Source organism: Miniopterus natalensis, chromosome 12 (assembly GCF_054644295.1).
Source record: "Miniopterus natalensis isolate mMinNat1 chromosome 12, mMinNat1.hap1, whole genome shotgun sequence".
Taxonomy (NCBI): Eukaryota; Metazoa; Chordata; class Mammalia; order Chiroptera; family Miniopteridae; genus Miniopterus; species Miniopterus natalensis.
The window spans coordinates 66,888,348-66,902,369 of record NC_142092.1 but is presented as its reverse complement, the minus strand read 5'-3'; the positions used below and the strand labels follow the sequence as shown (position 1 = coordinate 66,902,369).

At 38.7% G+C, this 14,022-nt stretch overlaps 1 protein-coding gene and 1 pseudogene across 1 annotated transcript in view; both read left to right on the top strand.

The window, feature by feature from the left end:
- The window catches only part of NR6A1 (nuclear receptor subfamily 6 group A member 1), a 163,194-nt gene that overhangs the window by 115,834 nt on the left and 33,338 nt on the right, over positions 1-14,022 (top strand). The window contains exon 3 of the mRNA XM_087822906.1: positions 13,345-13,587. Within this exon, the coding sequence (XP_087679032.1) occupies positions 13,345-13,587 (243 nt within the window). The remainder of the gene's footprint in view (positions 1-13,344; positions 13,588-14,022) is intronic.
- LOC107535539 (large ribosomal subunit protein eL20 pseudogene) lies at positions 5,303-5,819 on the top strand (annotated as a pseudogene).

Sequence of the window (14,022 nt, the reverse complement as noted above, 5' to 3'; positions counted from 1 at the left end):
AGAATTCCTATAGGATTTTTAGCCATTCAAACTAAACCAAACCAAAAATAAACCCTGCTGCTGCGTCCATGGCCTCTGAGCAGATCTCTTGGGCTGTTTGGTAAGGACTTGTCCCCTGCAGCCCAGATGGCTCATAAAAACTTGGCTATAGGATTCCCAGTGTTGGGGAAAGAATCTGAGCAGCCTGACTCTGTCACTTGGCCAAGTCACTTAACCTCTGTGAGCCTCAATTTCCTCATGTGTACGACGGGATATTAATACCAATCTCTCAGGGTTACTATAGGAATTAAATAAGAGAACCTCTGTCATAGTGCCCAACACATGCTTACATGCCTTGAAATTGAAATGAGTTTTAGAGTAGCAGGTTAGGGAGATTAGGAAGGAAAGGATTCTTGGGTGATCTTGTGGCTGTTGCTGTTTATATACCGAGTAGAAACTTCCCTAGGGAACGATGCCTCTATTCAGTGGGCCCTTTGGAAATTTATCCTGAAAATGCTGCCCGACTAGTGAGGCGAGCTGTTTGAGCAGTGCTATTCCTGGCTGATGAAAATAACTAGTGGGTCCCTGCCAAATTTGTGGCTTTTTTCCTAAGAGGGTTTTTTTATAATTGTGTTGATTGGGTGAGGGAGGAGAGGGGATGGGCTCTAAGTGAACACACAGGTTAAATCATAATCAGGAGAAGGATAGTCATGTTATTCATATCTCCTTCCATGTGTTTCGGTAGATAAATATAGATGCCAAGACAATTGCCATGGCCATGCTTAAAAGCCCCTTCTCAGAAGCTTTACTGTGAAATGGTAAAGGCGGGAAAACTGTTAGCAGGGTAATCTTGCTCTACTTACCTTTTGAGTCTTCAGCCTCCCTTATTATTCCGATCTCTGTGTATAAAATTATAATTCATGTAGCCAACATTAATTGAGCATTTCCTGTGTTCTAAGCCCTGAGAACAGAGGTGAATCAGACATAATTCCTTACCTGAACTGCAGCTCCACAAAGAGGGAAAAATAATTTTAACGTTGCTTAACAGATACTAACTATTCATCACCTAAAGCCCAGATTTTTTTAGTGTAATTGCAGGGAAAGGAGGAACATCTGGTTGCCAAAGCATTATTCAAAACTGCCAGTGGACATTTAAACTAGACACATTAGCTGATTTTAGAATTCTGCATTTCAAATAAAGTATTGTTAAGTTTTAAAAAAACCCAAAAAACTGGCAGTGGGATTTGTTTTCACTGTGGAGCCCTATATTTATTTATTTTTTTACTAAGTTTGTCAGGCATTTCTTAAACTGTTTTTGTTCTTCCGATGTATGGTTGCACAATAGAATATTTAAATATTTTTTCCTAATATAGTAAAATTAGAGTCCCAGAGTGCCATTGGCATAGGTGTGGAGAGACTTTTAAACATCATGTCTGTTTCTGTTAGCAAAAAGTTTTCTGTTGGTGAGGTTTCAGCATGTGCCCTCAGTGTGATGGCTACAGCAATCTAGCTTTGCTTTTCGAAGAAGCTAAATTATAGATAACTTATTAAATGTCAATTACAGTTTATTAAATTACTGCTGTACAACAAATGTATGTTTTGGACATTAAAAAGGAAAAAAAAGTAAACACCATCACAGTGGCCATTTAATCACAAAATGTGCACATGGGTCAGTTTGGAAAGAGATATATAAATGAAGGGCTTGGCACTAGTCCGGAAGTCTTGGCTATTGTCATTATTGTAAGAGTATGTTTACATGCACATACTCTCATATTCAGTCATAGTTTTTGTTTTTTAAGTTTGCCGTGAGATAGTTGTTAATTGCTGCTGACAAGAAAATCTACCACTGTCACCTCCTTTATTTGATGAGGGCAAGATAGAGGTGAGGTAATGATGTGCCACAATTAGTGTCTTTCCCTGTCACTGGGTATAGTCCAACCAACCATTGTTTTAACCATATCCTGTATTAAAATGGTACTTTAAGAAACTGACCATCACGCTGTACCGTTAGGATTCTAGGTTTTTTTTTAATGCGTAGAAATTAATTCTCCCTTGGCACCTCTGCTCTAACCCCCACATGCCTTTAGGAATCATGTACACTAAAACTCTTGCCATGAGATTACCAATATTGTACTAGAGAAAAAATACCCACCATAGAGTAGTTTTCCCATGAAAAGTTATGTCAGATGTGGAAAAATATTTGGACTCAGTTTCTTTGTTCTTTTTTTCTACAAAATTCTTCATAGTAAAGAGAATGATGAAGTTGAGGGAGTCCTGAGGAGCAGGGGAAGGAGTGCTGGTTTTATGAAAGTATTGATTCAGTGCCTCAGGGAAGCAGAGTCCTTAGGTTCTGACGGCTATGTTAGTAAAACAGAGTGTAATGCTCATATGCACTGTTCACATGTCATAATTTGTGGTCTTAGTGATGAATGCAGAAAGACTCCAGTACTTAAATTCTGAACATTGTTTTATACATGGATGTAGTTACAAAAGCACTTAATGCGTAGAAATTAATTCTCCCTTGGCACAGTAGGGTGCGGATCTCCATTAATGTACATGTCTGTATTCTGGGCCCATTCAACTAAATCTGATAAAAATTCTGGAGAAAATTTTGCTAAGGCATTGTGGCAGCTACATTTTCCACTCTCATAAAACATATGGTTTCACTTAAAGCACGCTAATTGATCTCTCTTTCACCAGGACTTTAGAACTGGGCAGGGACCTAAGGAGTTGAGTACTAAGTTTTGAGCATTGACACAGGGTTTCTGGGCTGGCCCACTAGTTTGTTGTCTAGAGCTCTTATAAATTGTGTGCTTTGATTTGCAAGTAGAGAAGCTACACTACTCATTCAACTGACATTCACTAGTGGTTGCTCTTTGCTTAGTTTACATTAGGGATATAGACTGTGTGGCATACAGACTAGTAGAGTGAGATAAATAGATAAAGGTAACAAAGTGTTGGAGGCACAGTGTTAGCAATCCTGGAGGGTACAGAGTTTGTGCACAGGTACAAGTGCTCATTTCTGTTTGAGCTGTCAGGTTAGGCTTTAACCAGGAAGGCATCATGAGAGATCGGTTGGTGTTTGTCAGGCTGGTAAAGTGGGAAAGGCTCTCCCAGGCAGAAGGAGATGCATAAACAAAGGCATGACAGTATAAAACAACCTGAACAGGATATGGGCTAAGTTATAAGGCTCATAAAACAGAAAGATTGGTTGATTCTCCATGCAAGGGAACCCCTAGAGAGAGCTTCAGCCTGTGAATGGCCGTAGAAGAGAGCCCTCTTCACATTCCTGTTAGCCCTTCCTTTGCAGATATGTTGCAGAGGTTAGTGTACTTTGCCTGAAGGAACACAGTCCGCCTCAGAGCTAGAGGGCTGGACACTGGTGCTGGATTAAGGGGGAACTGCAGGAGCCTTCCTTAACCTTGTTACGGAGTGCCAGAGGGAGAGGCCTTAGTTAGATGGTTGTAAGTTATACACTGTGCCTAGGGGCCACCTGTGCTCTGGGGCTGCTCCAAACTTGAGATTGAATCTGTATGGGTTTTTTTTTAATGAATGAAGAAATAGTGTCTTTATGGCTTACCTAGATTTTTTCAGTAGTTTAGACTAAAAGTTACTTTTGGTTTTCTAGGGCAAGTTGTTTATGCTTTTACTGAGATAATCATATCTGATGGGTGGTGTTCCTATAACATTGTAATGGAACTAGGAAATTCTTATCGTGTGGTGATGTCCTGGACATTAAAATGTCGTGTTGCAGCCCTGGCCGGTTTGGCTCAGTGGTTAGAGCCTCAGCCTGTGGACTAAAGGGTCCCAGGTTCAATTCTGGCCGAGGGCACATACCTCGGTTGCAGGCTCAGTCCCCAGCCTGTTTGGGGCACATTTGGGAGGCAACCTACTGATGTGTTTCTTCCACATCGATGTTCCTCTCTCTCTCCCTTCCACTGTCTCTGAAAAGCTTTGGGAAAAATATATCCCTGGATGACGATTAAAAATAAAGAGGGAAACGCGTGGTGCGGTGCATGACGTACTTGTGGTGCTGCTGATGTAAACAGACCTGCCGTGCTGCCAGTCCTAGGAAAGTGTAGCCCATGTGGTTATGTACATAAGACAATAATGATAATAAATAATAATGTTATTGGTTTATGTATTTACTTTACTTTTTATTGTTATTTTAGAGTGTACTCTTTCTTATTAAAAAAAAGTTTACTTGTGTTATTGTGGCAGCAGCCTCCGGTATCTCGTGTTTACTAAATCTCTTGATTGCATCTTTTTCTCTTGTGCTTGATTTAATCACGTTTGTATGGTAACATGTTGTACAGGCCTTGTACCTAGAGGCAATAGGCTGTACCGTACAACGTAGATGTGTGGTGGGCTATACCGTCTAGGTATGTGTAAGTGCACTCTACAGTGTTCACACAACGATGAAATCACCTAATGGTGCATTTCTCAGAAGTGTATCCCTGTCTTTAAATGGCATGTGACTGTATATTTTAAGGATTTCAGGATGAAAGCTATATTGGGATTCTGAGGGCCCATCTATATTATGTTCTGATACTAAAATTTCAGAAAGTTGCCTTGAACATCTTAACACTCATGGTGAATCCACAGTAGTCTCAATTTCTACGGAGTCATCAATTTACTAGAATAGAGTTTGGTTTGCAAATCCATGTGATCCAGAATAACAACCATTGAGTATTATAGACAGGTAGGTCATTAAAGGCCAAATGGAATGCAGAGGCAGCTGTAATGTAGAGGTTGCTTACGCAAACATGTGCAAGTGACTTTAATTCTCTAGACCTCAGTTTCTTCATCTGTAAAGTGAGGATGACAAACTAGTGCGTTTCTTAAGGCCTCTCTGGCTCTGAAATTTAATGACTTCATAATCCAAAACCAAGTAACCAAAGAAATCACACATGACTGAGATACATAACAAATACATCAACCCTCAAAGTCAGTAATATTCTTATCATTGAAACCTTCAGTAGCCAGATCAACTTCTAATTGAGTGTCTGATGATGGAAGCACAAGATTTTGACAGGTGGAAGGTACACTAATGAAAGTCCCTGGGAGTCTCTTTGGAATAAACCCAAAGACAATTTTGTGTATATGTAGTTCCTAAAGGATATTTTGACAACTCTAGTTTAGCTGTTTGGTATAATTGCAGTGTGTGGATTTTCACCTCTCTGATAGAGGCCTGTAAATTAAACTCATTCATGGAAGATATTTCTAAAAAGAGCTATGGCCCTTGGTAGACAAATAATAACCATAATCATAAGAAAATACAACTACACCTTTTGTGGGTGGCAGCAGATGCGGAGAGAATGCTATGAAGGCCTTGAGCATGCTGCGGGAGTACAAGTGGTAGGGTGCTGCCTGCCCACCCCCAAGTGCCACACACCACCGCTCTACCACATGCACATCTTTGCACCTAACCATGTCACCTCCAAGTCCCGTTTCTGGTACTTTGTGTCTCAGCTGAAGACAATGAAGAAATCTTCAGGGGAAATCATCTGCTGTGGGAAGATCCTCGAAAAATACCTCCTTTGGATGAAGAACTTTGGCATCTGGCTGTGCTACAACTTCCACGTGGTACCCACAGCATGTACGAGGAGTATTGGCCTGACCACGGCAGGTGCCGTTACCCAGTGCTGCCAAGACGTGGGAGCCCGGCACTGTGCCAGCATCCACTCAGTCCGAATCATGAAGGTGGAGAAGGTCTCTGCGGACTGGCAGTCAAGCAGTTTTACAATTCCAAGATAAAAGTCCCCGCTGCCCCACCAGATCCTTCATCGCCCAACACAAGCCATGCTTCACCAACCAAGAGGCCCAACACCTTCCTTTAGATGCAGGGACTCCCTGTCCCCTGGTCTACCCAAATAAACTCCTAGGGAAAACAAAAAAAAATAAAGTACAACTACATTTATTGATCCACATCTTCATTTCTAATACATTACAAATCTTTTACATATTTTAATCTTTTCATTTTCACAACAATCCTGTAAGATTAATGTTTTTATTTTTATAGATGAGGAAACTGAAGCTCAGAAAGATTGTCGTAGTTAAAATAGTGACTAACGGGGATGCAAAGCTGGGGTTGTTTTTGCTTTTGAATTTATAATTACAGTAAAAGCAGTAAAAATTACAGTAAAAACAAACAAAAGCCATGAAGGATAATTTACTACTAAAGGTCAATAAATAAAATTTTGGTTCTCTAACCCAATCAGCAATCTCCAAAACCATAGATAGATGTGAAGGGGAGCAATCAGGCTCCTGAGGAGAGTCAGATATGTTAAGCTGCTATAGAAGGTGTTTTTCTGTACCTGTTAGGCAAACCCAGTAAGTCCCAGGCATGCAAGAGTTAGAAGCTCACTCTGGTGAATTACCACCCATCTTCCTAGTCACCCTAAACTTTAGAATATATGGGGCATGTTCTCATACATTTCTATTTAGTCCTCATAGAAACTCTTCAGGGGGAATCACTGTCCTCATTTTAGTGATGGATATCCTGAGACAAAATGGTTATGATATGATAATAGTAATAATAATAGCTCAGATTTATTGAGCATTTACCATGTGCTAGGGACTTCACATATATTAATTCTTTTCTCAGCACTAAGGACGTTACATGTATTAACTCAGTTCTCACAGCAACCTTGTGCTATTTGCTATTGTTATCCACATTTTACAGATGAGGGAACTGAGACAGCACGGCCATGCATTTAATAAATGGAAAAGCAGAGATTTGAACTCAGTTTGACTTTATAGCTCATCCTTTTCATCATTATACTTGTGCTAATCATTTCACAGTATATTAAGTGAAGCCATTATGCTGTGCACCTTAAACTTATACAGTGCTGTATATCAAGTATGTCTCAAAACTGGCGCAGAAGAGTATAAGTATTTAAAAGTAACTAAAAAATAAAAGAAATTTTGGTATTAATAAAAATCACTATACTTACTATTTTACTTTTTGATACAGAAAAATGACCAGCCTGAGCTCAGAAGCCTCGCTGAATCCTCACCAGTATTGTGAGGTACACGAAGGACACAGAGGAACCCTCAAATAGTTATCAGTGAATAAATGTCAAGAGATGATCAAAGCAAGAAGTAATATTTATTAGGGAATCAGTGTCTATACTTCCAACTTCAAAAATACTTATTTGTTTAGAATTATGGCATGTGGGTCCAAGCTGTCTAGTAATGATTAAATACCTGTATTTATTTTTTTCAAAGAAGACTCCTCAGACTCAACCAGTCAACCAGCTCTCTTTTTCCTCTTCCCAATAATCCAAATAGGACAAACCACAGATTGCAGGTTCTTTCCTCCAACTGGAAAACCTAAATGCATGAATATGAAAACTTTTCATTGCAAATAGAAACTTGATTCTTAATTCAGAGATTCCTACATATAAGAGACAGGAAGGAACCAGGGACTGCAGTCTGAATTTCTATTTTCTTGCCCCCACCTGTTGAGTGATAGGATAGAATCTCCCCCCCCCCCCCCATTCATTTCCTGTGGCTCCAGCTAATTGTAATTTGTGAACCATTTCATCTTTGTTTGCAGGCCTAAGCAGTTAATGACAGCAACCTATTCTTTTATCTTTCTTCATCTTTTATTCAGTGATCTGTAAAGATAACTCCCAATCATTCAGTTCACACTAGTCTTGTGATTTGCTCACATGTTTCCATTCAACCGAAGCCATCTTTTAGAAATGTCCCCTAAGGAACTCATGTGTGGCCTCTGGAAATGGATTTTTATAGTGATATTATGTAGCGGAGGAGGAGAAGTTTGTGAATAGAGGAGAAATCTCATGATTTTATTTACTTCTGTTTAAATTCTGTGTTTGCAAATGAAATTTGGAGGGTACCTATTTCTAATTTCAATTCTGCCACACTACCTGAGGCCTTTGCCTTCACTTCAGGTGGTGGCAACTTGTGAAACTGATTGGAGTCAGTACTTAGAATGTGCAGCTGATCAGGGAGTTGGAACCAGTAATCCAGTTGAAACAGATCCCCTTTGTTTTAAATACCGTTTAGCCAGGCAAGTTCCAGATTGCCTTAAATGTCAATATAATTTTGGTCGAGTGAGCAGCTGTACTCTCCATTTCCTAAATCTGGCCTTCATCACAGTCTGAAAAGCAGGTTTTGATAAAAATCAGTTTCCAAATGTAACTTGTGTAACCTAAGCCCTTGGAATGGTAAAAAATGCTCTTGGGGTGGGGGAGGTATTTTTGTTAACAGCAGGGCTGAGTCCAGGTACGAGAATAAGAGGTGTTGTGGTTACAGGTTTTGGTCTGTGTTTAACCGAATTAAAAGTAGAACTGGTCATTAATATGAAGGTACTTAGTGTTCACTCACATGATGGTAAGAATGAATGCCTTTGGTTCTTTGTTTTCACAGATTTTGTTGTGACGCGTGTTTCTTTGGCTAAAACAAAACAACAACAACAACAAAAAAAGCAGCACTGAGGCTGAATTTTTGTTCATACCATTCTCTTCCTGCACCCCACCCCATAATAGGAGGTAGTTTGGTATTATGGGAAGTTTGTCTTTGGAAAAGTAGTAAGGTTGAAACAGCTCCATCACTGGCTGATTTACTATGTGACCCTGGGTGAATCACTTTACTTTTCTCACCCTGGGCAAGTAGCTTTATCTGATTCTTAATAAAAATAAATACATAAGAAAAATTAAAATGTTGAACTTTTTGTACTTTTCAAGCAAGTTTTTATTTTGAAAGTATATCTGGATTATAGTTCATTCTCCCTAAAAGCCATTGTTCTTATGTTTATCTTCTTTAAATACATATGAATCTCTCCTAGTTAAAAAATAATAATAAGCACCTCCTTAAATCTGTTGCTTCTCCCTACAAAATGTTCCACTCAAATGGAACAATACTACTCAATAAAATACAAATTTTATTTCTCTACCACTCACCTGTTTTTCACTCAGTGTGATATTTGTTCTAACCAGTTCCTGAAATGCCTCTCAGTACTGATCTTTGAGCCTTTTCTTATTCCTCACACTTTTGACTTGCATTGCATTTGACAGTGCTCTTTAAAATCCTTTTGTTCCTTAGGTTTCTCATAGTCATGGATTTATCTTTTACCTATTTCTTTGATCATTTCATCTCACTTTCCTTCCCTAACCTCTTACCTTCCCTTTGCTGTTTCAGGTTTCATCCTGCTGCTGCTTTTCCACACATCTTCCTCCTTGGAGTATTTGCCATTGTTTCAACTCTCCCATGTGTTGATGACTCCCAAATCCTTCACTCAGGCCTTAACCGTTGCCTCCTAAATAACTTTCTGTGGAATATTTCTGCTTGACTCACCCATCATCCTCTCTTGAACTAAAGCCATTGATTTTTGTCTCTCAGCTGTTGCTTTTCAACTTTTCTATTAGTGATACCACATTTTTCATAACCACCTTGATTTAGAATCTCCAAGTTTATTTTTGACACTTTCATGTCGCCTGCTCCCCTCCATCCCCCTCTGGAATCTAGATGGCCCATGCTATCCATCTGCATATTATTATGAGATTAATACTCTTAATCTCACTTTGATCCAGACATTTCTATTTAAAAATCTCAGTAGCTTTTTATCACTAGGGTAAATTCTATTGCAGTCTATTCCAAAGTAGCTTTCTAGACTCATCTCTGACCATTCTTCCATAAGATTTCACTACTTAACTATAATAGATAATATCCTGTGCAGCTCCCTCAAACATTGCTGATGTCATTTCCCTTTCCTGAAGTGCCCTGCTAGCTTTTGTTTTTAACCTTTTTATTGTGAAATATAACACATACAGAAAAGTACATAAAACACAAGTGTACTTTTTAATGGATTAATAGAAAGCTAGCACCACCCAAGTCAAGAAATAGAACATTGCCAGTATCTAAAAGCTCCTTTCCACTCCAGCACTTTCCTCACTATGTGTTTCTTTCCCCTCTGTGCTTGTTTTTTGTTGTTTGTTTTGTTTTGTCTTAACTTATTTACTATAAGTGGAATCCTATAGTATTTTTTCTGACTTCTTTTACCTAACGTTGTTTGTTTGAGTCATCTTTGTTGTTGCAGTAGTTCAAATATATTTATTGCTGTATTGTATTCCACTGTCTGAATTACGCTGTCTATAGCAGTGTTGAAGAATATACATGATTATGTTGTTGGATTCTCCATTCAGTTCCTTGGGTCTATTTGTCTATCCTTGAGCCAATAAAATGTATTTTAATTATTACTGCTTTAAAATGGATATTGAGCCCGGCCAGTCGTGGCTCAGCAGTTGAGCGTCGACCTAGGATCCAGGCGATCGGGGTTTGATTCCCGGTCAGGGCACATGCCCGGTTGCGGGCTCGATCAATGAATGAATCTCTCATCATTGATGTTTCTGTCTCTCTCTCCCCCTCTCCTTTCCTCTCTCTGAAATCAATAAAGATATATTATGAAGAAAGAAAGAAAGAAAGAAAGAAAGAAAGAAAGAAAGAAAGAAAGAAAGAAAGAAAGAAAGAAAGAAAGAAAATGGATATTGATATACAGTAGATCAAGTCTTGTTTTTAAGCATTGGTGCTATGTTTGTTCTTTTCATTTCCATATACATTTTAGCATTAGCTTGTCAGGTTAGACACACACACCCTGTTGAGATTTTGAATGGGATTTTACTGAATCTGTATCTTTACAGTAATGACTTCCAATCTGTGAGCATAATGTCTTTCCATTTACTGAAGTCTTCCTCAGTTTATCTTAGAAATATTGTATAAAATAAGTGTATTACAATTTACCTGTAGATATCTTATGTCTTTATTAGATTGCATCCTCACTATTTTATGTCTTTTGATGCTATTGTAAATGACATCTTTTAAAAATTCATTTGTTTCTGGGTAGTATAAAAATATGTTTAGTTTTTGTATATTTCTTATTTTACTCTGCTGGCTAGAACCTCCAGTATAATGTTGGATGAAGGTGTTGATAATGGGCCATCCTTATCTTCCAATGTCAAAATGAAAGCTTTTTTCTAAAAAAAAAAAAGCATTTCACCATTAAGTGTGATATTTGGTATAGGTTTCTTTAGATAATCTTTATCGTTATTAAACAAGTGGTTTTTTTTTTTCTATTTCAGTTTGCAAAGTGTTGAATAATAATGTTGAATTTTATCAACACCTGTTTTTAAAATTAAAGCACTATTTATTGCTTTTGTTTAAGATGAATTTTTGTTGAAACAAAATACTTTTCAGAACGTTTCATAAAGTTGCAAATTTTTATTAGGTTCTAATCTTACAGAAAACCTATTTTTAATAACAATAGCACAACTAACATTTATTGTATATTTACTACATATTAGGTATTTTATTAGGTATTTTATTAAGGTATTTTATTAGGTATAAAGATCTCAGATTCTGGCAAAATTGTCTCTCTTGAATTCTGGCACTGCTGCCTACTAGCTATGGCACCTTGGACATATTTTGTAACCTATGTGTACCTTAGGTTTTCCATCTGCAAAATTGAGATAATAGCAATATTCATAGATTTATGAGGAATGAGTGAATTATTATATGTAACACATATAGAACAAAGCTTGTTACATAAGCTCCAGGTATGTGTTAGCTGTTATCATTGTATGTCTATATCATTTATTCCCTAGTAACTTTGTGAGGTGTATACTAATATTATCTCTGTTTTTTAGTTGATAGTGAGACTTAGGGAATTGAGTCATGTGTCCATGGTTACAAAACTAGGATGTGGCAGAGCTGCAGTTCAAGCCCAGTGTTTCTTAACCACAAGTCAGTGATTCATCCTTCGTTGTGATTTAGTACTCCACCACACACGTATATACCGTCACACAAGTGCACAATGACGTAATTGAAAGAAAAGTTTCACAATTTTTTATCCTTACTACAGGTAATACACTTTGATATTTTCTGTTTTATTCCAAAAACACTGGTCATGATACTGTGGGTTATGACTTATAATTTAGAAAGCCCTCCACTTACCATTTTATTCATTTATTGCTCATTCATTCAATAAGATGAGCATCTTCTCTGTAGCAGTTATGGTGTCAGATGTTGCTGTTAATAATCTCTTTGATTGAGATTTAACCTGCAATGTAACCTTGGTTAGTTATAACTAATGAGTCCTTCCACTTTTATAAAACAAGTATTTTAAGTATTGTAAAATTCTGGTCAGATTGGTGAACAGATTTGTTTATAAATATCTTTGTTCTCGTTTACTTATTATTCCTGCTAAATAGCGTAGAGATGGAATGTCCACTTATTTGAGCAGACACATTTCAGTGGTGCTCTGAAGAGATGTTGCTAGGCCTCTGTACCTGTTACAGATTGTTATTAATTTTCTAGGCCAACCATGTCAGCTGCTTTATTCATCATTTTCATTATTTCTTTTGAATTTGACATTTCTGCCTCAGAATTGTGTCCGGAGAGACCCCAACCAAGTTCTGTATCTACCCTTCTCTGTCTCAGCAAGAGTGTTAAAATTTGAAGGAATAAAATTTAATGCGATAGTTCCTGTTACCTGTACTAGAATAATTTCTGATTTTTAGAAAATTCTAAAGATTGTTCCTAACAAAATAGATCCAGAGACATAGAAGCATGGAACAGACTGACAAATCTCACAGGGAAGCGGGGGGGTGGGGTGGGGGGGTGGAGGAGTGGGTGGGGAGAGATTAATCAAAGAACTTATATGCATAACCCACAGACATAGACAATAGTGTGGAGAAGGCCTAGGCTGGGGGTAGATGCGGGATGGATGGGATCAGTGGGAGGGGGAAGAAAAAAAAGCCCTAGCTGGTTTGCTCAGTGATTAGACCATTGGCCTGCAGACTGAGGGTCCCGATTCGATTCCAGCCAAGGGCACATACCTTGGCTGCAGGGTTGATTCACAGCCCCAGTTGAGGTGTATGCGGGAGGCATCCAATCAGTATGTCTCTCTCTCTCTCTCTCTCTCTCTCCCTCTCCCTTCCACTCTCTCTCAAAAACAATGAAAAAAATATCCTTGGGTGAGGATTAAAAGAAAAAAGAGAGAGAGAAAGATTGTTCCTGAGGTTTCGAAGACTGTGTAGCAAAGGGTAAAAGTGATGAGCTGTGTCCGAGGAAGCTAAGGGAGAGGAACTTGGATACTTGTCCAAATGATGATGAAATCCAGGGAGAGGGACACAAGTTCTTTTTACTGATACACTTTATTTGTGGTATCTGCAGGTAAATGCAGGGGTCTGTTCCTAGGACAAGGATTCTAAAGATGCCCTCTGTTTGCCAGTTATTCTGGAGAGGGTAATGTTCTTGATCTGCCCAGAGCAGGGTTGTTTATTTTAGAACTGCAGGCTTAAAGCCATTATTCCCACTGTATTCTAACTTGAATATGTTCAGTTTCTGTTCCAGATGATCGGGCTGAACAACGAACCTGTCTCATTTGTGGAGACCGCGCCACAGGCTTGCACTATGGAATCATCTCCTGTGAGGGCTGCAAAGGGTTTTTCAAGCGGAGCATTTGCAACAAGCGGGTGTATCGGTGCAGCCGTGACAAGAACTGTGTCATGTCTCGGAAGCAGAGGAACAGGTGCCAGTACTGCCGACTGCTCAAATGCCTCCAGATGGGGATGAACCGGAAGGGTGAGTGATGCTTGTGGCTCTACTACCCACCCTTCACCCATCACTTTACCTTTAGTGTCAGCTGCTAAAGACTTGGAGTTATTCATTTCCCAAGCCCACACTATATTCTAGGCCTTGTACTTTGTACTTACAACCCAGAAATGAATCTGGCACAATTGCTGCCTACTGGACCTCCCAGAGTCTGTGGGGAGAAAGATTGGTGAGATAGATGTTAAGGATTGTGAGAATGAATGCACAGGCTCCATGTGGCAAGACCCCAATTAACAATCAAGTCCTAACTGAGATTAATATGCACCACTAGTTCTTCTCTCAGGGCATGATGACAGGAAGTAGGGATTTTTGATGAAAAGTTAAGAAGGCAGTAGGTCTTCTGAATGTGATATCATTTTATTTGTTAGAATCATGGCATACTCAAATGCTAGGCATGCTGAGGGA